The sequence below is a fragment of the Ascidiella aspersa genome, chromosome 6 (assembly GCF_963924565.1).
Source record: "Ascidiella aspersa chromosome 6, kaAscAspe10.2, whole genome shotgun sequence".
In the NCBI taxonomy this organism is placed as follows: domain Eukaryota; kingdom Metazoa; phylum Chordata; class Ascidiacea; order Phlebobranchia; family Ascidiidae; genus Ascidiella; species Ascidiella aspersa.
In genome coordinates, this window is record NC_139452.1 from 18,589,437 (window position 1) to 18,617,033 (window position 27,597).

Here is a 27,597-nt window from a genome sequence, read left to right on the forward strand (position 1 = left end):
ACTGATCGTTTGACTAGTTTTTCAACTGGTTGGGCAAATCTTTGTTTCTGGGTTATTTCATCGTGGACCATTGGAAACTTTTTTCATTGTACAGGAAATAAGAGTTCGATTTTTCGTTTGCTAAACTGATGTTTTACAACCGCTAACTTCTTATCCTTTATTGTCGAACCCGCTGCATTGTCATATTTAAGTTGGTTTAGGCAAATTACGTTCCCAGTTACATTTTACGGTAATTGGCATAACTGTTTCCGTTAAATAACAAGGGTGTGTTGAATTAGACTATTTTATTTTAAACCTTGATTGGACTAACCTATGGGTAAAAAATATATCAGCTGGATATGGTTAGCATTCTTTATAATTTCTGTTTTAGTAGGTTTATTAGCGAAAAATAGTTTCCTACCTTTTAATCTGCTGAAGTTCTTTAAGATACCAGTAAAACAAAACAAGGCAACCATTATCTAAAAGAGTTCATTGAAATTTTCTGCTGGATTGTCGTGTGTGCAAGCTTGTGTCCTGGTTTCATTTTCTTTCTTTTCGTTCGTTAAAAAAAGTGTTGCAAGACTTTCGATTGGTAAAAATCGAGTTAGACCATGTGATACAGTCCAATGGCAGTTGTCAACCTGTAGGGCAAAAAATGACATTGAAGTGCTTTGAAAACTGCAGGTAATTCCGAATGTAAATCCAGTACTGTACAATCCTACCGTAGTGCGTTAAGTGGTAATTTAAAAACCTTGCTTTCATGTGGTAGACCGGTAGAAAACTCGAAGGCAACACTCGAATTCTATTGTCAAAACACCCTCGTCTAGCCTTTTCCACCGAGCATTGCATTCGTCGTCAAAATGTTTTACACCAATTTGTTGTTCAACATATCGTATGCGTCAACGTCGAGTAAGTTTAGAGTTAACTAGGGTTACCATATTTTGGGGGCTTAAAACGTCACACATATAGCATTTTTTTGAGGTCATTAAAGTATGACGTCAAAAACGTACGTCATAGAATTAGCTTACAAACCATGCACCTCAAAGAATGTTGCCAGTAAAATTCTTGAATGAAAAAAGGACTAGATAAGGTGGGAGATCATAGAACATAGGGACTAATTGAACGCTTGAATGTTGCGCCATCTGTTGGCGAAACTGAGTAATAATATTTTGGTTGTGGTGATGAGATTTGTGTAGATAACTCCGTCAAAAAAGTGCTACAGCTTGCGTTGGGAAATGGTTGATTTATTACAATTTTTCACTTTTTTAGGTGAAAAATGTAAGTTAGTTTGATTCATTTGGTTCAGCTTTATGGCTAGCCACGAGTGATTTGCTTAGAAATGTCGATTAGAGGACCTTTGGAACAGTCTGTTCCATTGGTCCCTCGATCATTTCGTGATCATATTCTTAGATTTTAAAGATAGTACTGTATCAACTTTTGAGCAGAACATCTAATTAGGGTTGAGGACTCGAGACTCGAGTAAGACCATGTGTAAAACAGACGAGAGTCCCCATTACCAAATTTCGAAACTGTTATGGCCGCCAACTGTAAATTATAGGCTGTAGTGTCAGAGTCTGGACAGGACGAAATCGCACATGTCATTATAATTTTTTTCCTATAGAGGAAAAAGAATTGATATGATAAACTTCGCTTGCAAATTCTGCCAGAAATAAAAAAAATATTATTTTGTTCTTGTTTTTGATTTCATTCTTGTGCCATTATTTTTACAACATTAATTGAGCAGTTTATGACTTCAGCAATACTTAGCGCAGTTTTTTTAAGATCCAATTATGCTGTTATGTTCCAGGGGGTGTTTCATATTTTTCTGTGAGGTGGGACCAATAGAAAAAAAGTGATGTTGTTTATATTTAAAAAAACTTAGAAGGATATGTCAGATTTCAACTATTTTTTCGTGTTGGTACATGGCTGTAAGCTTTCCAAAGAAAATAACCGCGATTGTTTTTGAGTTGTAATTCGAACGATATCACCGAAAAAAAAAAAAAAAATCTGTTACTCACCCACCCCTAAATGTATCCTAATTGTTTGCGACCAACTAAGAAGAAGTCAAAATAAATAAAAAAATGTTTCACAAACACCTAAACATTGGCTTTTATCTCGTTTATCGTTTTACTAAACTACACTACAAAAACGAACAACAATATCTACAGAGGTGTTAGGCATCTTATTGTGCCGACTACTGGTTGTACGTAGAAGGAAGCGGGGAGACCGGAGAAAGCTTTTGTGGCCTGGCCGAGAAACTATGCAGTCTCTCGAAAAGAGTAGATACACCTTATAGCCTACGCAAGCTTCAAAAGGGCATTTGATAGGTGGATACAACAGGAATATGGTTTGCCGGTTATTGCTAACGCGAGACACGACGGCCTTTAGATGGATTATAGAATCACCACAAAGGAATTATCTGTAATTATAACAAGTAGTATATAATAAAACTATTAAGAGTTTCTATAGTCGGGGGACTAAAGTGAATTAAGACACCGAAATAACGAAAAAAAAGCACTAAAGAACCAGAACAACGTATTTGTGAATTTACATATTCGCCCATATTTAGCCTACGACGATTTCGTAGAAAAGGGACTATTAAAAAGTTTTTATTCGATTTTATTTATAAAAAGTTACTGCAGGGATCTCCTACTAACACAAATTAAGCAAAGCACTAACAATACAAATCGAACACTCTCGCTCCTGAGGCATGTGCTTTAAAAACAAGCGTGAACAAGAAAGATGGTCTCCAAGTAGCGACATCATCTCATCAATAAAAACTGTCGTTTTATAAGCGGAACCTTCCTGTTTTAAAAGCGCAAATGTTTGCACCAATTTATTTTTGACAAAGTGGTTGAAAAAACACAACTTCCAACTAAAAAATGTGCCAAAAAGCCATAATGAAATAATCACGTTATAAGGGCACCCAGTAATTCGTTAATAAGAGCATATGGCCAAACTATATTTGAGGGTAAAACTTGAGAACGCCTATCTGAAAATGTGTATTTGACATGATAATTTGTTTTTGCCATAAAACACACAACTTGCCAAAGCAGATAAATTTATTAAGAAAACAGTGATATTAGGTTTACATAAGTTACAAAAGATAAATAAAAACTCCTTTAAGATCATTTGTCATGCAAATAAATGCCCAAAACTTCACTGGCAAACTGAGATGACGTAAGAGTCTCTGGAAATACATTGTCGAGACAAACTCTAATGTTGTCAATATCCTTTGGGATTGTAAGGTCGCCGGTGCTTCCCCCTTCCTCACCAACACCGACTAAAGTTGCAAGATACTCCGAAATTTCATTTTCTGTCATGTGTTCACCTATATATATATATATATATACAACATATAACAATAAAAAATTGTCCACGCTCTTAACTTTTATTTTTAGCTGTCACGCTAAATTCAACTGCAAGTCCTTATTAATTGGGTTAAAATTACAGAGAATGACCGCATATAAAAAGAAGGAGGCCTAGGCAGTCGCCGGTCAGTGTAAATTATCGAGATTTTTCTTTGCAAAACTTTCCTTTATCCTCTTTCTATACCTTTTTTTTGTAGTTCGTTAAGCAAGACATCCCGTTTTAAACGTGTGTCGTTGCCGCCATTCACAGCTGCAAGTGCCGCAAAAGCGCTATCCAGCTCGAGCGAAGAAAGTCCGAACGCAGGGCGGTGATTGATATAAACTGAGGACAAGAAATCAGAATTTTGCATAAAACATATTAAAGGCTGATAAAATTACACACCATTTTTCCACCCATAAATTTTTATGTTACAATTTCTCAACCTTATTTTGCGGCAACAACCCTAACACTAAGCAGAAGTTTAACAGCGAGTTAAGCTTTGATAACCGCGTTTTGGTCTACCAACTTCGTGCCCTTTGCAGAGCAGTAGACATGTCCAGTTAGTTGACATGCGGATATTAGAATCAGTTTCAAAAAAACTTTCGTGGAATCAAATTATATTTGGACTTCCCTAAAGTAAACTTCGTTTAATAATTTTGCAACATACGTTTTATGAAGTCCTCGAGGTCGATTTTGTTTACTTGCTCGCCGGTGTCCACAAACTTACAGAACTTCACTTCATTTATTAGATCTTCTACCTACAGAAAATTTGCCTGGTGAAGACAATCTAGTCGAAGTAATATTTATTTTAGAATTCCCGACATAAAGCCATAGATATAAAAAACTAATAAAAGTACAAATTCTTTGGTAGTGTTATACATTTAAAGAACCTAAGACTGACCAATTGAAGCGTTACAAACGCGCTGTGTTCTTAGGCGTTTTACTACGAAATTATTCTTTATAGAACTGCGAACATAATGTTTATAGAACCAAATTTTAGCAATGACGTAGGCAATACAATAAACCAATACATATACAGTAGTTTTTAATCACCTGTTGCTCAGACGGGTAAAATCCCATAGCTCGCATAAGAAAGGGAACTTGATCAAGGTCGACTTGGGTTGATACCAACCTTTCCTCGGTTGTCTCAATATCTTGACTCTGCAGTTGTGCGTAGTAAAAGTAATTTTCCATCTCGGCAAACATTTCCCCTTCCTTTCCGCCGTCTATGAGGCCATAGAACGGAGTAAGTCCGCTGCCACCCAATGCTTCCATTGCCTCCATTGCTCTGTTTATGAAGTAAACAAGTACTGTAATCGTTAACCAACAACTTCCAGTAGGCTGAACCTCCAAGCGCAGTTAACACCACTGCTTAATACAATATTTATGACGAACAAACGTACACGGCCTAGTCAAAAAAAAAAAACACAACACGAACAATTTGACAAAATTAGCGAAATAGTTCAGAACAGTGGTTCTCGCAAGGGGTTATCTAGGGTTGCTGTGTAAGATTTGCTAAACAGAAAACTGAACAAAATTTATATTAACATAAAATTAGGAATAAAAGGAACAAACACATCCAACAAATGAGGAATTCCCAAAAGACTGTTATTTAGTTACCAGCCAATCCCGGGTACATTTGGCGGTCGCTAAGATAATTATATTACCCAAAATCCGAGCCGATGATTCTGCGTTAGCAAGACTAAACTGTTGTTGCGATTTTAGTAATTTCTCACGTTGGTTAAAGTGTTTTTTTTTAGTCATAACACTACAAAACTGTTTTATTTGTGTCACCTACTTAGGCACAATCGACCACATGTGAACAGTCGTATCGTTGCCCCCAGACGTGAAAACATAACGACCATCCATGCTGCATGTAATCTGCGAAACACCTTGAGGATGCGCGATCAGCGACACGGACCGATGAGGATTGCCGTCCAAAGGCAGTAAATGTACCCCTACCTTCTTTTCGGTGGCATACAACATAAGTGACGAATTTGTTCCGTCAAAAGTCGGTGCGATCAACATCCTAAACACAACAAATATCAGTTCAAAGTTTACATTCAACCAATACTGTATACTGTACCAAAAATATGTATATCAGAACAAACTAGGGTACACAATCTAAAAATTGTAGACGAAGGGCATACATGTTCGACTAATGTTAGTTGTGTTTAAAACTGTTACAGAATTCACACAAGCGTTTGATTTTAGAAATACTGTCAGGAATACAGCGCAACCTGGCCAATGCGAGATTGCCCTGTTTATGTAAAAAACATATTTTATAGTTTGTTTTATCCTAGTTAATGCGCTGTGCATACTGCTGCAACATAATTTTCAAAGTAATATGCAAGTCGAAAAACAATATTTTTTGATAAATAATTAATCGTAACTGAGTAGTAAGTTACTTATTAGGACCAGCGGTGTGACATAATATGAAGTCAGGAATGCTAATGATTTTTCTTGTTAAATAGTCTAATCAAATTCGTTGTTCTGCCCTGTCTTTGAAAACCAATGTGTTATCCCGTTAATTTAGTGTATGATTGGGCTTGGAAACTGTTTTTTTTAGGGAGTCGCAACCAAAGAGAGGCTTACGTCATCTATTAAAAATGACTTAAAATTATTCCAAATGAAATAAAAACAGCTTCTGAATACCTGTTCTAGAAAGAACCAACGTTTAATCTACGTTGTTCTAATTACACGCTTACTGGTTTAAATAAGGATACCGGTATACAGTTAGTGGTTGTAACTTGTAAGTGTTGTGTAAACTAACCAGAAACTGGGCAGTAGCTTAATCGCTGTGTCCAGGACACTAAAAATAGAGCAACAAGAATTCAATATGGTATTTGTGATCTTGGGTTGCTAGCAACTGCTATAAACAGTACCAACTAATGGCTCAAAGGCATTGGACGATTAGTATTAGTATAGTAGAACAATACAAACTGAAAAGAAAAATAGTTTGTATAACTAAACCTGGTATATCAATAAATTTATTTGGCCTATGTTGCAAGCTTGCCGTCGCTAGTCTTGTGATGTACACTGTTTTGCCAAAACAGTTTAACCGAGAGTTTTACCCTTTTAACCTTGCAAAGATTTAAAAAAAAACGTTATGTTCCCAATCCGCACGTAATTAGTTTAATAGAATATGCAGAGGTGTTTATAGTGTGCTGCGATTTGGTTGCTCAGCCAGTATTATTGACCAGGTTACCCTCAACAGCAACAACCACGCATTTAAGTTAATTTAAAAGTTAGAAACAACGTTGCACTTTGACGATTCCTTTTCGTTCCCTTGAATTAATTTAGGTCCTTAATAATTTTAAAACAAGATTTTTTTTAAATAAAAAGGTACAAATCAATAAAAATGGTGTGATCCAGTTTAGTAAGATTTGTCTGTTAATAAATCCATAAGTGTTACTGGACACTTTCTCACGGACCCCAGTCTGAGAACGTATGCTGTTCAAGGCTTATAAAATAACCCTTGGTACTACCCCAAGATTTATTTAAGTAGTTGCGTAAATTCATATTGCGACACAACCAAATGCCAGCAACGCATAACGCAATAAATTATTTCGAACACGTGATTAGAGCACGTGGATTTGCGGGAGCATCAGATATTCGTAGTAGAACAACGTGACAACTCTATGACATGTACGCATAGTTTGAGGTGCTCTAAACATAATAATGGAAGGGTCCATGGCCTGAAGCCCCAGCTACTTGAATCCGCCCTGTTTTTTTATGTTTTTTTGTTGATATTTTTTGTGTAAAGGGGTAACTCGAACCGTGTACCTTCTCAGAGAAATAAAAAAAATTGTGCTTCACCAAATTTAAACGATGTTACGCAGGCAGATAATGATCTAACTGGCCAAATGTGGCCATTGGGCCTGAGGTTTAAGTCACATTGTACTAGATTTAGAAGATAATAAGCAAGAAAGAAAAAGGAGAAAAATAAAACACATGGGTCACTGAGAGAGATTAGTTATTATTTTATACTCCTTTACAGGCTGCACAAAAACCTCTCACGGGCCGAGTGTTTGAGACCCTCGACTAAACTTAATGTCGGTCGTTTTGTTCAGACGACATGGTACATATTGATAAGTAGTAGATACTAATACTATATGTTAAAACTAATATTTTTAGCAGCTTATAACTTTTTGGTGCATTGTTTTGGAGATCCACCATTTTGTTGCGGTTTAAGAGCGAATTCGTGCGACGCTGATCACAATCATGGGCTTACATATGTTCGAAACCAGACAATAATTTTAAAAAGTCATTTACGTTTGTATTGTCCTCGCTCCAACTCCCACTGTAAAATACTTTTGGTTAATGCTTTTTGAAAGACAAATTCAGAAAAAAATTGAGTTTCATACTTAAATGACATTTCGTAAAAAATACAGTCCGCGGCTTATTAGCCATGGATTTAGTTGTTATTCAAATTAGCCAAAAACTGTCGGGTCACTCCACAGAAAGGTAACGTATACTGCGAAGTATACCAAGAAAAACAGGCTATGACTAAGCGAAAGTAATATCGGAAACCAACAAAGCGCAATTGCGCATATTATACCTAAAACAGAGAAGAACTGGTATGATATCAACCATGCACAAGTTGTATCAGTTATTACTTTGGCTGCAACATTGGCTTTCTCTTTTATCTATATCAGTGATTTTAACTGGTGTTCCGTGAAAGATCGTCGGGTGCTCCGCAAGGAATTTATTAATTTGACTATAATGTTTCATAGAACCCTAGTTGAAAACCACTGGTTTAACCCAATGGGAGTAAGTTGCTTAGGTGTTATAAAAGCCATCGCCAGATTGAATGTTTCAATGTTTTTTTGCCCCATTTATTGTCCTGTAACAACGAGACTCGTTGTTTGGTAAATGGATTATAATTTCGTATGCCCTTTTCTGCTATACACTAATACAATTCGATTATCAAGTTTAGACACATCCAACCAGGTTGTGTTGTTTATTTAATATATATTTATATATATATATATACAGTATATTACTGCTACAATACTTACTTGTCTCACGCCGAAGTGAATCACAAGTCAAAAATGTGATTGCGGAATCATGGAACAATTGTTACAGTTTCCTACTAATGAGTTTAAAATTTTAAATGCACCAGTTAAGATTTGTTAACATTTGATTACCGAAGCTCAGTTTTGTTAAAAAAATGGATCATTGTGCGACAACCCTTGGAAAATAAAAACGACGCACCAAGGCGTCGCAACGCACAGTTGGAGAACCTCTGGGCCATACCAATAAGGCTACAACAATTTTTACTGTTTACATTCAATTAAGCATAACTGCGCCTTTTTACTACTTACATTTGGGGTGGATAACAGCTACATACGGCTATTTAGTTCGATTATGTCAGCTTACCTTTTTATAGGCGAGCCGTAGGTCGGTCCAAGCAGTGTTTTTCTGCACATTTTAGTGGTGGTGTTCAAAAGTTTCATTTTATACTCGTCGTTAGCAGTGACTAAGAAATCCTCTTTCGTTAGCGACGGATACCAGGCGATACAGAGGGGAACAGCAGACTGTTCAACCCGATCGCAGGACAGAAGGCGAAGGTTGTCTTTGCTGCTAGCCAAAAGATCATATTCCACCTGCAATCAGATTCGGATATAAACATTTACAGTTGTGAACACAGATAAATTGGATCTTAGAAGATCTTCGTTCGGTGTTGCTTTTTAAAGCAGGGATAATTTTTTTGAGCACTTACCAGTATTCTATCTTTTCCAAGAGTCAAAAGTCGATGATGGTTGGAATCCAGGTCAACCCCAAAGAGAATGTCCAATATGGCATCATAATGAGCCTGGTGACGCCCCAAGTAAGACCAGCCGGAGTCCAGATTGTACACAAACACAGTTGTGGTAAACTCGTCGTCCTATAAACAGGGTAGAATATAGAAAAAATGCCAAAGTCATTTTTTTGCACAAGCGCATGGAAAATGACCTTAAAGTGACCTAAGCACTTTTTCTATTGATGGGGATGGTAACATGGAGTGACTGAAGCAAAAACTTTGAAAATGTGTAAAAAATGACTTAGGCAATTTGGTTAGGAGCGTGACGATATGTACAAAATACATTCAGTTTAGCCACTACCAACTGCAACTCCACATGCTCGTAGTCGTAAGGTAAGAACGCCTATGATAACACTGGTCAACAAATTTTTTTTTCTTTCTTGCATAAACTTTGGGAAGTGTTTTAAGGTAAGTTTGGCACTGATTTCCAGGTCGAAAACTTGGCGCATCAAAAGGTTTGGACGGCCTGAGCTGGGGGCTCAAAAGAAAAAAATATCAAGCTTAAGGTCAGTGTCCCAATGGTTTGGAGCCCTAGAAATCAGTAAAATGGCGGATTCAAGTAGCTCCATTCCTTTCCTTTGCGGATCAAGGAGTTTTGTTTAGCGATAGCTTACCCATTTTTCAGAGATTACGTCACAAAGCTACTAACCCGTCGGAATAACACCTAAATGGCCCAAATTAGGCCTATACAACATTTTACCTAACCCCAAACCCTGCCCCTACCTACATCAATACCTTCCCTGATAATTTTAACCCCAACCCAATTTCCAACCCCACCCATTACCCACCAATCACCCCAAACAAGTGCAAACAATCCAGTGCCAAAACTGAGGTCAAACTAGGCCTAGGGTGTCCAAACGTCGACACCAAACCGGCCGTTGTCTCAAGCATTATTTGAATTTAGGACGTATTCCGACAGGTTTAGACCTTATTCAGACGATTTTAATATTATTGTGTCGTGGTTCTTCCGGCGTATTAGGCCTAATTATGTCGTTTGTATTAAAAGTACGGTATAGATTATTCTGCTTTGGGACTTGCTGTCTTGTAGATCTTATTGTGTGTTCTCGTTAAAATAGGTAAGAAAAAGTTTGGCATGGAACATGGCTACGTGGTTCCTGATTTAGACTACTAGATAATTCTAGTTTTCAAATTAAATGAATTAGAGTAAAATGGTCTAATTCTTATACTGATATAGTTTGGAAAAACTCAATGCTTCAATTTTAGTTCTAATCTAATTTTAAAGAGCCAAACAAAATCACAGTTGTTCAAATTTTGATGCCGAAATCTTTATTTATTTTTTTTTTTTTCGGATCTTTATTTAATTTTTGAACGATGGTTAGATAATGAAAATGTAAACAATAGGGAACTATGTATAATAACATTTTCGCTGGGAACCCTGACGCTAATGTTTGATCTGCTGCTAGTGCTTCATATTAAACAAAAAACAATCATTATGGTAACAAAAAACAACCGGATTGGTGACATTATCAAAACGATGTTTAAACATGTGATCTTAATCCCTTAGCTTTATGCAGTAAACAAGAAAATAAATCAAACAAATGGTTAATTGCAACAGAAGTTTTGTTTAATTGTGACGATAAAGGGGCCAGGCACTACCACAAAAAAGTCCGGGGAAAATGGTGTTATAAGACGTAATAACGACTGCGTCCATATTTCTCATGGAGTGCAAAATTTAAAATAGCGATAGACGTTGGAAATTGGTCTCATATTATAGCATATACTACGAGTAACAAATAAAAAGTCAACTGGATCTAATCGATTAGTCCAAGTTGTGACGTCATAAAGGCGTTATAAATAACAAAAATGCTATGAAGGACGTAAAACTTGCAATTTAGCGTAGGAATCTATAGGAGTTGCCCATAGGTCAGCTAAACTCTACAAGCACGAAACATTAATCTGTAACTCAATGATACGGACTCCAGCTATAACACCGAAATAAGAACAACGCCAACGTCGGTGCCCAAACGTCGACACCAAAACGGCTGTCTTGGATATTACTGCATTTTTGGCTTTATTATGTCGTTGGTCCCAATACTATAATATTAAACATTTTTCTGATTTAGGTATTGTTGCTCTTTAGGTCTTATTGTGTGTTCCCAATTATACAAGACTTGACGTCCTCATGACGCCACAGTTTTAAGACAGTATATACAAAACTATTGCTTATATTTAATGTTAAAAGCAAACACGGCAACATCCTAATATGTTATTATTACATTGGTGCCAAAGAAAGTTTTAACGTTTTAGGGGTATCTTGCCGAATCTGAAAATGACATGGTGTTTTTAAATTGGCTCTAATTTTTAAGATATTACATATTTTTGTCCCGAATGTCCCAAAAGTGTAGTAGGCCTACAACTTTTGGCATTGGTGTTCTCGTAATACTACAACTTTATTGAGACCTTATTTGTCTTGTTCAAGCATGTCCATCCTATATTCTTATAGTTTTGATTCAATGCTGGTAAATATGGCAATCGTTAACGCCTTTAGGAACCATCAAAGTACATTTCACAAATTGTTAAGCATAGTACACCAGGAGCCTTTAAAGGGGCTAACCAAAATCAGCTCATTAATTAAAGATTTTTGTGCAATCAAGGCAAGGCTCGAAAAAGAAACATTTTATAGCCTGCCGTTAGGTTCGAAATTACGATCTCGGCCGTTTAAACAGGATGCAGCAGGCAAATCATGAGTTAGAACGCAACTGGTGTTACAACAACGCAAAATAGGAGCATTGCTGGAATACACGTAATATATCGCGCTTATTGCAAAAGGCTGCATATTGTTGTTAGAAGTAAATACCCAATTTAACCTGGACAACGCCGGGTGTTTCGTCTAGTGTTTCATCAAAGTTATTTTTCTCGAAAACAGATTGTTTTATGTAAGTTGTCGCTTAAACTCCAAATTATCTTTTAGATATAGCCTAAGATAATTGGCATAATGAGGTTCATATATGCCAGTACTAACATTCAATAAAAGATTGTGGCCGGAGTAAAAAAAATATGTGTTTTCTTGTTCTATTTTTTATTTTTAGTTTACAACGGACTTCTACAGTTTGTCTTAACTACTTTGTTGCCACCTCTTGCCCCCCTTTTTTGAATTTTTCCCCAATTGACTCTGTGTTACCCTTAGTGTATATTATGTAATATAAGACTAATTTCGAGTGTATATCGGAATTTTGAATTTTGTAGCTCATTACAAATATAAATGAAGCTATTATGACGTCGTTATCATGGGTTGTAGCTGATACAAACCTGAAAATTATGCCACAAGAATGTTGAGCACAAAAAAATCTTGATGATTCATGCATTTTATTATTTTTTCAAACGGTTATTACAATGATGTATTAAGTGTGATGCTTTTATTAAACATTTACAATGTACATTTCTAAACTTAAACTACAAAAAACACGGCATTGTCCTTAGTAAATGGATTTCAAATTAATTTAAAACAAATGCGTGTGTTGAAAACATGTAACATCGTTTTATTGGGATCTGTAAAAATAAACTGTTTGCTTAACTATGTTATACGTACGCCTGTAGCGAAGAACTTCGAATCGAGTGAAAACTTGCAATGAGTAATTGCTTTCCTGGCGTAATGGAAGACACGTTCATCAGCGAGAGACAGTGCGTCAATCAGGTGCACGGCACCGGTTGTCATTCCAACAGCTGATTGAGAAATCGTATGGTTTACAGTGCTTAATGAACTCCTTATTGAACCTCAAATCCGGATGCTTACGTACAGCCAGAACATTTATAGTCACTTGTCTATAGATATCAGGCTACGTTTTGACGAATATAATGAAAGATCACTTTGCATTATACAGGTTAAATATGTATTTTTTAAAAGATGAACAGCGTCTATAGATAAAACGAGGTAATGGTATTTTGATTGTTCAGATGTACCTATTTGCATTCCGTTGTCACTGAAGGTGAGACACTGAATCCTTGTCTTGTTGGTGAACAATCTTGTTGCAACAACACGTCTACAACGAAAAGCATTCATGGTTATATTAACATGTCTAAAATATTTACCCGGCAAGTATAAAACACGTGAACATTTCACAATGGTACTAGTAGGCAGGGCTGCGGTGTCGGTTTGAAACAACCCGAGTCCGACTCTCATCTAAAAAAAGAGTCCGATTCCCAAATCTGACTTAGGAACAGTATATATATATATATATATATATAGATAAAAAACAACTAACGTATACCGCACATACCCAATATAAATAACCAAGTTACTTTCTGTTGTATTTGGTTTTATTATAACTTTAAAGAAAGAAACGAAAAAAGAAAGACACAACAATAAAGCGATTATTTATTCGTTCATACATAGAAATATAGGATAGATTCCACCAGTTCACCTTACATTGAGCTGTGAAAATCAGACAGGATGAACTTTAAAGCGCTGAATGACCGTTCGACTCTAACTTGACTGACTGGTAAACCTGACAGAACCATCGCCAACTCCTGTAGCTCCTCAGAAAGGTATTGGATTGTCCCAAAACGTTTCCCCTTCACTCGACCCAGCTCTTCCATGGCCGTTCAGGCCTGTTCCACTCCTTTCCCTCCCGTCGCGTGTCTCAGCTGGGCTGTAGTGACGGCTTTAGCTTGTCTATCGATAGCCATATTAAGTTCATCCCCACTAGAAGCAGTGAAGAAGGTATATACAGGTCCATCGTCAACTTTACTGTAAGATTGGACTGCTGCAGCTGATTCGAAGGCGACGCATTATTTCCAATGCAACCCGCCGTCCTTTTTATCGCTTAACAGAAGCCGGTACCGCAAGTCGAGCGACACAGCTGCTTGTAATATTTCATTATTCTCCAACACGGTAATTCCTTAAGCTTCAGACTGTCCAATATCTTTCTTGCAACAGCGTGTGTTTGCCCCAACCGACCGAGCTTCGTTTTCAAGAAACACCATTCTTTTAAAAACGTGCTGGGAGTCAATTCTGCGGCTTGCAACCGTCCCGTTACGTTGTAGGTTCTTCCAAAAGGCCCTTAATGGTGGCGACCCGTTTCCACTTTTGTTCAGACATAAACAGAGCAGGGGCCGCGGCGCCAACCCCTTCGACGACCAGACTCATGAGCAGGAGACGCTGCGGCATAAGGTACGTCGTAATCCACCTTGCTTCCATATCTCGAGTCGCTCGAAGGCCACACGTTTTCTTCAAGATTTTTTTTTACTACAACTCGTACCCTGCTTCCTGTGGTCGGCTAGCCTTTCATGGTACACCTATCCCCAACTGCAGTATTACACAACGCATGTGATAGCTTGAGCCATCGAATTACTCGTTTCTCACAGCCAAATAGAAACCAGCCTTCCACGCAACCCGACTTTTAACTCTTGGATTCTTGCGATGGCTTCGCCGGTGGTGAGATTCCAGATAGCAACTCGGTCTAAAGCAGTGGGCGGCCCGCCAGTAAACATCATCCGGTCCGCAAACTAATTTACTAGCTGGCTACAAGGCAATGTCTCATATTTTAACTATGTTAACTACCGGTATACAAAAATACATAAAATGTTAGCCTTTCGCGGCAATCGTATTTGCCTTTGTCACTAAATATAAATTTCAAATCATGTCATGTGAAGTCGGTTAACTATAGCGCACAGCACTTGGCTAAGTATGCAATACATCTTTTAAGTAACGAAAACCCGTGACCTTTGTCAATTGAGAATAACTCCCAAACGTAAAACTTTAGGTTGCAGCAGCAATTGCTTAGACTTGCTTAAAAGCGTCATGTTTAAGCAAATACGTAATCCCGGTGCTAAACTGCTTCAACGTGAGAAAAATCCTCATTGAAAAAACAAATGCTTACTGTTAACTACTGCTATAAACGCAATATTTCGCAAACTCTGCTAAGTATTGCGTGGGTAAACACATTGTAAGAAGTCATTAGGCTTTGGCCTCAATCACTATCGCTAACAAACGGCTTAAAAATAAAAATGTAATTCTTCGTAAATTTGCGAACTCTACCTAAATTTTACGCGTAAACATGCATCAATAAGTTCCTAAACATAATAGTCTTAGTTGGAAAAATTTTAATTTTACTTTATGAAGGAAATGTACTTAGTTTTATTTTTTTATTTCCCGACAGGTAAATTAAACTTGGACTATATTTTACTTACTGCGACAACAAATGCGATATTTTGCGAACTCTGCCTAAATTTGGCATTGTTAAACTTAAGTCTTTACTTGGAACGTTGCACACGTTTGTTAGCATAGGTTCTCAACCGGGGGTCCACAAAAACTTTTCAATATACCTATATTAAATTAACTAACGCTTCGGCTTGGGATACATGCTTAAACACAATCTTGGTAACATTGTACCATGTTGTAAATCGCATTGACTGTGACGTAACATTTCCATTGTGATGTAACACAAATATATTGTAAAATGAATGGGCGAACATCTTGCCACACACATCTCACAAACTTTCTCTTTTATTATGTAGATTGGCGATATACTACAAGAATTTACACTCTTATTAACCGATGTGGTAACCTAATATTGTCAAATGTGTCCCTAAAATGACCTACACCTGGTATGGAGGTAGGTTCTGCCTAGTTTTACCTATTGCGGCTTTTACAACTTACTTGTTTTCGTAGTCCCATAGTTTAAGTAAACCTGCATAACTTCCAACACAAATCCAAGACCTACAACAAAATAAAATTGGTTTAAAAGATCTGTTTATACTTATTTTTACATACTCTTTTACTATGTCAAAACTATGTTTTTATACAGATGTTTTCGTAAGACTTTCGTTATCTGAAGTTTTGTACATTATACTTTTCAATTAAAATAAACAATACTAAATTTAAGATATCAAGTTGCAATTTTTTAACAAAAGGGTGGATGGGAATTTGAAAACTATTGAAATTATGTAACCATTTTGTTTACTTAAGTTCATTTTCTGTTGTATCTTTTGCATGCTTTGAAAAAGTTGCACAAGCTTAAAGCCTAGCCCCCGAGCAAATAAAACACGTTAAAATGGGTTAAATACCATTTTGGGTCTTTTTTTTTTATTTTTGTTGGCCTCAGAGTAAATCTTATAATTCAAGGGTAAGGGTATTATATACCGATAAAAATTTCCGCAATTATTTTTAGCATAAAAGGTCAATTCTCGAAAAAAATTGATTGGTTGGTTATAATAAAAGTCATTTATGGTACTACAAAAATGGAGTTTCCGACTCTTTATCTAAAGCTTGCCCCTCGATTAGTAGACTTATTAGGCCCCCTTTGTTGTGTTTGTTTTTGCAAGGTCACAGATTTTAACAGGCATTAAAAACGTTGATCGTTAAATTCGGTTTACAAGAGGATGATTAACAGAATCTTAAGCATAATATTTAGTTCTCTCTGTGGTTTCTTTTGATTATTTTCAACCTACCCCAGCTGATTTTCCGACTGGCTCGGAGAAGTAATTCCTTGTTTGATTGTCAGCTACTAAAATGCCAAAGTGTTTTGTTCTCTGAAGTAGGCTCAGTCATGTTGACATAAATACTTTAACTCAAATAAACTTTAAATTGTACAACTTATCTAATAGCTTGAGAAGAGCACCGCTTCTCACAGCAATTAGCCAGCAAGGTCTAAAACTTTAAATATTAAGATGCATTTAAACGGCATTGTCAGTTTATCTGTACAAAGAAATAGTAAAAAATCACCTCCGACTCTATCGAACACGGAAAAAGCGCTTAAACCACGAGCTAAGGTAGTCAACAAAAGACCGCATACACTATAGAAAATCTTTTTACGAACTATCGACAACTTGCGCACACCTTAGCAGTGCAACAGGTTTGTGAACGTCATGCGGCAAATGCGCACTCTGTGGTCACTGTGGGGGACACAAAGGAATGGTTGGCGTATATTGTAACCTGGGGGCTACAGGTGAGACCATAGCGCTTCGGCAAACCCTCTTGTTGTAAAAACCATAAAATTGTAAATACCATGAAATTTACGTTGCCACGTATAACATCTACTCCGTCCAGTACGTTGGTCAACCCAAGAATAAGTTTTCTATCAGATGGAACGCACACCGAGCGACATGGAATAAATTTAACCCAGCGACAACCGACGACAACCGACGACAACGGAGCTCTGCTCCATCATTATGCAACCTAACATTGCGAGAAATAAAGAAACACTCTCATATTGCCAAATATTTTACGGTGAATTTTTTGAGGAGCCAGACAACAGCAAGCTCGATGAATGTGTGGCTAAATGGCTCAAACTGACCAGAGCCTGAGTTAACATTCAAAAAATGATATTAATCCACATTTGGTGGCTCTTTTGCATTATTTGCAGTTTTGTGTTTTTCTTTTTTAGTTGTGCGTTGTACCACTCTATTTCCGGTTTGTGAGATTTATGCAGTTTCCTTATCTGTTGCTTTGTTTTGGCTTTCCACCGTCTGATCGTCATTCGGTTTTCTTATCTACCGTGTTCGTTACGTCAGTGATTCACATACCACTTTCCTCTGGACCGTGTTTTTCTCAGCGACCGCTTCACGTGTCATGCTCCTTTCTTTTTTACTTTAGTGGTTGGCGTAAAACGCAGCTTGTCTTTGTCCATGTTAGATTGTTAATCTTGGATGTATTTTCTTTTTTTATTTACATGTTTAATATTGTAATATTTATACTATTTATTTGTACAGAAAAACTGACATTGTCATTTATTTATATGGCAAAATGCATATTTATATTAAAAGTTTTATACCTTGCTGACTGATTTACCACTTCGGACAACAATTAAAAACTTTAAGTACTTTTATCGTTAGCATTATGTGCTTTGTTGGAGGGCAAGGTCTGCTGTGGAAACACATACTAAACTTTGTATCTATTGACCAGATAACCTAAGTTTGGTTGTTTCACTTTTGAGACAAGCCAAACAGCTTAACATATGAATATACTGTAATACATTATACAAGCAAATTAGTTTTTGCCTAAACTGGTTCATCGACCAGGTTTGTATATAGATATTTCAACCACCTTACAATTTATCTTAACAAACTGACTTGGTTGGAGAAGCGGCAATCGCATGTATAGCGCCGTTATGCTCCTGCATCACGGGAATAACCTTGGAACCGTCGGTTTGAAGGTAAGCAATCTCTGCTGAGCGACTGGAAACTGCAAAGTCTTGCATCACGAAAGGACCCCCTTTCAATGTGGCATCGATAGGAAATCGTTTATACTCTGTTGATCTAAGAATAAAGTATCCAACTGTATTCCTCAAATACGCTATGGACTATATGTTGTTTTTAGACAACCGCACCTCACAGATTTGTACCACACTATTACAAAAGGAACACTAAGTTTTTTATTACTCCTTATACATAATTTAGAGTGTTTGTCTATAATATAGACTCTATATTATATTCTCCTGTGTCTTTGTCTGTGTGTTGAAACAAACAACCTGCCAACGTGATAAAACATCTTCCTATGAAGTTAGCGCGCAAGAGTACTTTACATCTAAACCAGGGGTTATTTAACTAGGGTCGTTTTTTTGCGGTAATTGTTACACATTAGTGAATGTCAATCATTTGACTCAAGGCAATGCAAGTTTTCTCAAGGCAATGCAAGTCAAGTTTATATGGGGATAAGACCACGGCCAAACGCATGTCTTATTTTTTATGGTGTAAAACATTCAAACAAAATTATGTGAGCTTACTTCACCTGCCTTATTTCAAACAACGATATGTATGTTAACCCCAAACAATCGTTTTAAACTGTTTTCGCCACTTTATTATTTTCTAAAACATTGCTCTTCAATCTTTGTGCCGCGGTGCACATTTAACAGCTTATTAATAACTTGAAAAAAAAAAACTAATAATTAATCGTTTGGTAAAGTGATTATACTGCCTCAACTGTGCCCTAAAAAACCGAATGATTTCCATCTATGTCAAGATAAACGTAAATTGTTACTGTTTGTGTCCTCATCTATTTACCCTTCATATATTTTTTGCAAGTTGCATACCCTAGCTTTGATCCAGCATACAATTGGGTATACTATTTAGCAGGGGCGTCAAATGATTTCAGCCATGATCCACCACAGCCAAGCCTGATAACAAGATGATCCACTAAATACAAATAGTAAACATATTGGACATGCTTTAATTCTTAGGCTACATATTAATAACTTTGTTAAAGTCAAAAGTCAAGTGTGCTACAGATGCAAGATTGTTTCAGTGATAAAAAATTATGATTTGGTTTGGAAAAATAATGAGATCTCACAACAGCATTGAATCAGGGCTTTTCATCCCTTATTAATCTCAAAAGCACATAAGGATGAGCACTTGTGAGTCTCGTTTTTGTGGCCCGAAAAAAAAATAAATTTAAAGCATTAATTTCAACACTGACAATTGGCAACCAGATGAAAATACTGTAACTGTTTTTCAAGATTATTGGAAGATCTACATAAAAAGTTAAAAAAGATCTGGAACCGGATCGAGATCCGCCATTTGAACACCGCCGCTATATAGTATATGCTACCCGGTAAAAAAGCACTGATATTCTAATCTAAACAGTCTTAATGTGACATGCCACTGTAAAGCCCTGTTTTAGTGTCAAACAACTATTTCAGCCAACAAACTAATTTCGTGTTAACATTATTGCTAACAATTTAAATACTCATATAAATAAGTTGTTCAAAATCAATTTATCTTTGAACACATTTGCAATAAATTTTAGTTTCAAACGTGGCAACGTCTGCTTTGTTAAAAAAATTAGGCAAAAAGCAACTAAGTAATCGATTCAGGATCACCAAATTTATTAATTAGTTTAAATGTTGAGATAAAAATCACTTCACTTTATCAGTTGTTGGTTTTCTGTAAATGCATCACAAGTTTTGTGGTTGCGTTTTTGCTAAGCCTTTTAGGCAGAACAGACACCCTGGCCTTTTTTACCCTTTAAATTTAAGATCAACCGAAGTGAATCCAAGACCTGATTTTCATTATTAGACATTAAATTAAACTGGTAAACATACCAACTTAGCTAAAATCTATGTACTATAGTCTATAATTAAGGTAACTTTTCCACTTTTTTTTATGAACTGACTTTAAAGTTTTCCTTCACCAACGAAAGCGTATATGGCAAAAATCACATTTGTACAGACAGAGCTTGTTAGTATATATATATGACAGGTGTGGCAATTTGTTTTTAAAAGGTCTAAGCATTGAAAAATCAATCTATTTAACGGCCAGGCAAAAATCAATAGCTTTTTTTTGACAACCTTTGTAGAAGTGAGGTTAACTTACAAGTGTATTTTATTGAATAACCACCCGATCCGTTTAGTGCATTTCTAAGCAAAAAGGTCTACGACAAATTAGGGCATCCAATGGCAGAAAAGTCTAGACTTTTAGACCTCAAGGTCCTGGCAATGCACTAATTTGGACCTTTAGGTAAACTCCCGGCGTAGATAAATTGAAAATATTTGTTGAACATTCACAAAAGATTACAAAAAGTGAGAGATAGTATTAATAACACTTGACCCACCCTAACCCAAACGCTAACCCGAACCCTAACCCAAATAATGTGCGTTAATGTAATAATTATTTGAATGCTGGTGAAAACGCCCAAACTCGGGTGGGCATAAGTTTCTCGTCTATGATACCATAGGATTGTTACGTCACAAATTGAGGTATTGGAGCCTAAAGCGTTTATGTAATTATTAATTCAATGCACATTATTTGGGTTAGGGTGCTGGTTAGCGTTTGGGTTTAGGTAGGTAAAGTATTATTAAACTTAATCTTTTGAAGCACATTGTTAAGTCAAATTAGTGCATTGTTCGAGACCTCAAAGTCTAAAAGTCGGACTTTTTGATCCTTTGGATGCACTAATTGCCGTAGACCTTTTTGCTTAGAAATGCACTAATTTCTAACGGATCGGGTGGAATAACATATTCTAAAATCAAGATAAAAACGCTTTTTTTGATAAAAATGTGGTGTGTAAAACGAGCGACAGGTAATTTGAATGGCTTTGCAGGCTGCAAAAAGTAACATAAAAAGGGGCAAACTCAAAATATTAGGATATCTCTGAGATCTGTGGAAGAAAGCAGATGGGTCTTTAGGCCAATCATGGGCATAACATTTACTTCGTAGTAGTTTGTACATTAGTAATTGAACAAAAACTGTATTAGTAATGTGCTCGTGGACATAACCTTACACAGATTTAAATGAGTTGGCGGAATCAGAGTTGAGAGACACTGTTCTACAGGCATCAATACATTTCACTTAGACTTTCATCAAATAATATATTGTTAGGTTAAAGATATACATAATAATCCTTACTGAAAGAAAATAAAAAATTAACAAAAAATAATCCCCTGCCTACACGATTTGATTATTTTGCAATCAACATTAATAAAACAAATATATTGTATCAATAAAAAGGAATGATTCTGTATCTAAATCTTTTTAATCGAATTTAATAATATAATCGTTAACCTACATTTCATCCTTTACACAACTAAATGAAATTCCGTTGATTGGTCCAACGTTCAGATGCTGGTACCAGTTGAGCAAGTTCAAGTTCTTGTCAAAGAAGCGCACATGGCCAGCTACATCACCAGTGACAATAAGCTCTCCAATTTGTGTAAGAGCTGTTAAACTTTTGTCTTTCACTCTCACTAGCTTAAGAGGTCGATATCGAAAACAGAAGGCGTTTTCTGAATCAGATAAAATTTGATTTTATACATAGTATATTAATAATAAACTTGATAACAATGGCAATAGTTTAAGTGTAACAGGTAATTTTAAAAAAATGCATAACATAGCTACTTAAGATTTAATATATAGCCTATGCACAGAGAAGTTAATGTTACCAAGTCAGTTAATTTTGTGATAACATTACACAATGTTTGAACTTTACTTATTGATCCTTTGTTAAAAGCGGAAGTCCATACGACTATGTTTCCCAATGAAGTGGCTGTCAATGCTCTGTTCATGTGACCATCCTACGATAAAATGTATAAATGTCAAAATGTAGGCTTTTGATTAGATGTGCACATGTCAGCATGTGTACTTTAAAATGTGCGCACATCTAAACGCCAACTTATTCCACAAGTAAGATTACCTGACTTGACTTTTGTATGCCAACTTTAATGAAAATAAAAGAATCATTTTAACTTTTCTATTGTTTCTAGCAAATTTTGACAACATAATTGCCTTATTTCATTTATGAAGATATCAATAATTTTGGCCTTTTTCATACAAGTTTTTGGCTTTAATTATAGACAATTGAAATTATTGTGCCATATTTTTAACAAACAGCTAGGAGGAATCAATACCTATCACAAATCTTTTATTAAAATAAAGTTAACAAATGGTCACTATATAGAAATGCACTAAAGTTTTATAACGTTCTCAATGCGCAAATGTCTGTCCTAATTTGTATTCACAGTTTAAAACAACTAAACACAAAAAGCTTTCAATTCTAGTAAAGTATATGCGCAAGGGTTAGCTCTACAAAACTTTTATGATTTCCTGTTAAAAAATAACCCAGTTGTATTGAAAACACACCTGCATGCAAGACTTAATGTACACCATCCAATAACTGACATTTTAAGGCATTTACTTATTGCCTTCCTGTGTATTAAGGGTGATTGTCAATTTATAAAATTGTGTGCTTTAAGAAAGCACCTGTAAATATTTTTCTACTGTAAAACAAGATAGTCAAGATGAAAAACAAGCATAAAGGTGTTGCCATTCTTATCATTGAACTTCTAAAACCTGCCATATGTCTATGACAGTGGTTCCAAACCGGGGTGACTTTTCTAAGGCTAAAGGATAGGGAGAGATATTTGCGATTCTTAAAAAAAATTCCTCTGGAAATTAAAAGCAAAATAGACATCATGTAGTTAATGTATATTTCATGTGTCTAGTTACGTAAATATATATTTACTATTTATTCTATTCTTTACATTCCTAATTTATTTCAGTGCAAAACTGTGTCAAATTATATACTAACAATTTAATGTGTGTTACTACGACCAGAAATGTAAGGGCTACAAAAGAATTAGGCCAACCAACATTTAGTTAATATAATGCTTGCGAAAAAGTAGGCCAAACAGGTGCTAACAGAAACATGCTGATAATTTTTCTGACTAAAAACAGTATTGTGTTCCCCCCACTCACAATGCGAGATTAGAATAGTTTTAAAAAAATGCAACAACTTGTTGTTATTTTTGATATATTTGTTACTTTTTTTTATCTAGTTGTTCATTTAAGTTATGCAATATGGCTTTAAACAACTGTTAAATAATTCACATTAGGTCATATGTACGAACAGGATGCAACAGTCAATGGTGCTATGGTAGTTTTCTCTGGGCTAGTGTAGCTCACTTGCTAGAGCAACAGACCTAGAGGTTGTGCGTCCAGTATGGAAGAGGTCAAAACAGACTAAATTTAAACAAATATTTTAATAAAACATCAGGATATGTTCCCAAAATAAATAAAAAAATTATGAAAATATTTTTTGCATGACTCCCGCACACACTTCACACAACTCCGACGATAAACAGAAGGTAAGATATTTATCATAATAAAATTTAACCTTCATGTGAAAGAATGCAATAGTGTGAAGATTTTGGCAAACAGCCAAAAATAGTTTATGGTCACAATTAAGGCTTTCTGTTTTCATGCATGCTAAGAATGCATATTTATCCAATAGTTGAGTAAAACCAAATTTTAACATCTTACCTGTTATAAGACAACAAAAAACTTTTGTATGAACTTTTTCTGGCATTCACAACATACAAAATAACTAGCCAGTAATAGTATGTTTTTACAATTTGTTTAAGGTCATATTTAAAACATATGTGATAAAAACATGTAAAATAAACATGTCACTACTTATTCACTGTGGCTTTTATTAAAACTTCTAGGGCCATAATTACCTGAAATATTGACTGGCTGAACAAACCAACTCCTCGATTAAAAACTGAATCTGACAAAAACGGGGCATCCAATATCAATTCTCCAGACGCCTAACAAAAAAAGATAAATTTGCGTCAAAAATAAGGAACTTAAAAAATACATTCAATTTTTTATGTTACATATTTTAGCAACTTTTTTGCATAAAAATATACTTTATGATCAGCCACCTACCCAAGAAAAGAAGATTACTTGTGTTTCACTGTTGGTCACAAACCGTACATTGTCGTCACAATGAAATCTGGAATGTGTTTGAATACCATGCGCTGGATTAATTTCCCGCTCGTACATTGGTCTTTCACCATTGATAGTCCAATTCCATATACACACCTAGCAGAAAATATACTGATATACTGATAATAAATAAGTATGTCAGCCAGGGTTATGTAGGTTGTAATCCTAATATTTTCTCAAAACATTGTGCTCTTCATTAGTGAGGGTTATTTGTTAGGGATGGGGTTACGCTTTAGTGTAGCATAATGTTTTTGTGATGTAATAATTTATTTGTGACTTAGGAATACACTGTCGTTTATGTTGAACATAATAAATTAGGTCAATTTATATGCAGCCTAAAATACTTGCTTTTCCAAACATATTAATTCATTTAAAAAGGTGTGACTAGGTGTAAAAAAGCTGCTGTGCCCTGACGATTCAGTCGTACTGCCAAAGGATGATGGCTAAGTGTAAATTAATAGTAGTAGAACAAAATCTTTATGGGCTTACCCTATTAAAAACATTTAGTTCAAGCATGGAAAGGTTAGCAAAACTACCCAACTTGTACCTAAAAAGGATTGTCACAAATTTAATTATCGCAGCCCTTTTGTCCCGGACTATTGAATGATGCATTTGGCCGGGGAAACTGCTATTTTAGATTGACTGACTCGGTTTCCTTGGGGGATAAGGCTTTGTGTGACTTTTGGAACCTTCGTTTTTTTTTCACGCCGTGTGATGTCTTTGTACGGGATTATGGCTATTTTGTTTTTCTGTGGTATAGCGTCAGCATTCATCGGGTGGATAACGGGAAGATATTGCACATTTTCAGAATTTGCAAATGTGGTTAGAGACAATCTGTAGCGTAATGCGAACACTTGGTTGCATGTGTGTTTGTCTTATACCGACTGCTGTACTATAAACGTCTTGCATGACAACATAAAGTCAAACCTTATACAGAGGAGATACTTTGGGGATTGTGCCACAAACTAGTTTGCGCAAGGATGAAGCAGAAAAGTACTTCAATGATTTGTTCTTGATGCTTCGAAATCTGCTGAGTTAAGTGTTGATAGTGTATAGCCGAGGTTGTATATCAAAATTGCAGCGTACCTAAGGGTTTTTTTCAGCCTTGAATTGCACTACATTCTTTAATATGATGAGCGATTTTGGCTACCCGAATACTTCTGATGTGATACTAAACGTATTTAGCACAATTATGGGAACTGATAACCAACAGCAATTTATTACAACAATATAAACTGTTATAGACTCAATGTAAAGAACTGATTATAATGAATAATTTTTAACTGCCATTTTAATTTGAAGACATTGAGTAGTCAAAACATTTAAACTGTTGCATCCTGCGTAATTTCATACTGAAACATCATACCTTCTGTGGACTACAGGCACTCAATGTCACAATATACTTTGCGTCTGGTGACATAGCAAGAGATAGATACCCTTCACCTTGTATATCAAACATCGTTTGGACAGGAACACTAAAAAAAAGAATTGTTAAAATATACTCAAAAAATAGTTCAAACCAGAAAAAACGATTTTATACGAAGGTTTATAACTGACTAAAACATCGAAATAACAATACAGTGCAACTAGGGCTGTGTAATCCTTTTTACCAACAGCCCAACTTACATAATATGTAAGTATTATCAAGATTAGGTTAAACTTTTTTATGTTTACTTGAAGCTCTGGTGTTGCTCTTTCTATAGAACTAACTGAACATTACTAATACTATAGTGCCATGGCACCTTTCACATACTATATTTTTAAATTAATCTTATTTGAATTCCTTATTATGCTTTATTCAGCAAGAGAAATATTTATCCCTTAGGTACGAAACAGGCCATGATATTTCAATGGTTTGTTAAGGGAACTTTATTTAAACACCTACATTTTTTAACCTCTTATGATGTTTTGCCATTGTAGGAAGGCCTGTGAAAATATTTTGATGCAGCCAATGCCTTATGTCTCACTACAAGGTAAAAGATTTTCAAATTTTAATACTTGTTTAGATTCTATTTCAGTTGTACATTCGCTTGTAAGCAAGACTGGAAACAACAGGTGTCATCAAGTTACTTGTTTTGTTATGTTGTGCAATAATTTTGTAGTAAAAATGCTGAAAATGTTTGAACAATAAAGCCCTAGTAATAAATATATGGACTTTTAAAATGACAGAGGATAAACATCTCCTAGTGTGTATTACCTTGCCCAGTTGGATGCATAAGTTTATAGTAGCTAAATGTTAAAAAAGTAAAACTAATTGAATCAATGGATAGCTGTTTTTGAAAAATACTAATAAATATACTACAGATAATGGTGAAGCAGTGGTAGAGGCTAATACAACACCAACTTACACATCAAAAATCAAAAGTGCAACAAGAAAATTTGATATGAATTGGTAAATCAAAGGAAGTATATGATTGAGGCACATTTGTTTTGCCAAAAGTAATCAGGAAACATTGTAAATTTAAAAAAATATCGTTAATAAATTATTCTACCAGCTTCATTTCAACGATATTTGTCAAAACGTTGAAGATTTTTATGAACATTTGTACTGACAAAGCTGCTGCAATAACAAGACATACAGCTGTGTTTCCTGTAAGAGTGCGATCTGCAATATAACACTTAGCTGTTACTTGTACATATAATTCACCGAGAGGCCATTGTACCTCCTGATCTAAAAGCTTCATTGTGCAAGATTTTGTAAAAGTTATTAACTTGATAAAGAATATTGTATTTCAGTTTGGAGCTTGTTTTTAATTTTTGTTTGTATGGTTCAATACATATCACAAATATATATTTCGCAGTGTTTAGGAAGGGTTACAAAAAAAATTTAGGAGAGAATTGAGTAGTTCATTAACCATAACAGGGATGCCTAATTTGGTTTCACAAAAAAACAATTTATGTTCAGCATCACAAAAACTCCTTTGTACCTAGTTGTACCACTAAAAAAACAGTACCGAAAAATTCAAAAAAAGAAACAAAAAAAATGTGGTTATCTGACCTTGTGTATGTGTCCCATACAATAACACAACTTCCGGGGCCTTTGTCAGCAGTCACTAACCACCGTTTGTCAGTGCTACAATCCATGCAAGTTAATGTGTTTCCCTAAAACAATGAAGTATTGAGATTATGTTGAATAACAGTAATTAAATACACATATAAATAGACAGTCTTATAAAAAAATATATATTATGGCCAATTGACCAAGATGTAACAATTAGCATGTTTTTTAACACTTTTCAGTAACTTCCTGTAAACTTTCAAACAGTGGGCAACCATGCATATCA

The 27,597-nt window shown here is 35.5% G+C and overlaps 1 protein-coding gene across 4 annotated transcripts in view; it reads right to left on the minus strand.

Annotated features, from left to right (window-relative positions):
* Positions 1 to 2,879: 2,879 nt before the first annotated feature.
* LOC146140605 (cilia- and flagella-associated protein 251-like) overlaps positions 2,880 to 27,597 on the minus strand; it is a 46,686-nt gene continuing 21,968 nt past the window's right edge. For all 4 annotated transcript variants that reach the window (XM_083391662.1, XM_083391661.1, XM_083391660.1 and 1 more), the window contains 17 exons: positions 27,312 to 27,415; positions 25,680 to 25,788; positions 24,254 to 24,409; positions 24,043 to 24,132; positions 22,017 to 22,101; positions 21,597 to 21,813; positions 18,167 to 18,352; positions 15,756 to 15,815; positions 13,058 to 13,137; positions 12,687 to 12,820; positions 9,056 to 9,220; positions 8,713 to 8,939; positions 5,129 to 5,359; positions 4,384 to 4,618; positions 3,998 to 4,088; positions 3,535 to 3,672; positions 2,880 to 3,310 (listed from right to left, as the gene is read on the minus strand). In XM_083391662.1, coding sequence (XP_083247788.1) covers positions 3,108 to 3,310; positions 3,535 to 3,672; positions 3,998 to 4,088; positions 4,384 to 4,618; positions 5,129 to 5,359; positions 8,713 to 8,939; positions 9,056 to 9,220; positions 12,687 to 12,820; positions 13,058 to 13,137; positions 15,756 to 15,815; positions 18,167 to 18,352; positions 21,597 to 21,813; positions 22,017 to 22,101; positions 24,043 to 24,132; positions 24,254 to 24,409; positions 25,680 to 25,788; positions 27,312 to 27,415 — 2,511 coding nt within the window. In that variant the 3' untranslated portion in view covers positions 2,880 to 3,107. The remainder of the gene's footprint in view (positions 3,311 to 3,534; positions 3,673 to 3,997; positions 4,089 to 4,383; positions 4,619 to 5,128; positions 5,360 to 8,712; positions 8,940 to 9,055; positions 9,221 to 12,686; positions 12,821 to 13,057; positions 13,138 to 15,755; positions 15,816 to 18,166; positions 18,353 to 21,596; positions 21,814 to 22,016; positions 22,102 to 24,042; positions 24,133 to 24,253; positions 24,410 to 25,679; positions 25,789 to 27,311; positions 27,416 to 27,597) is intronic.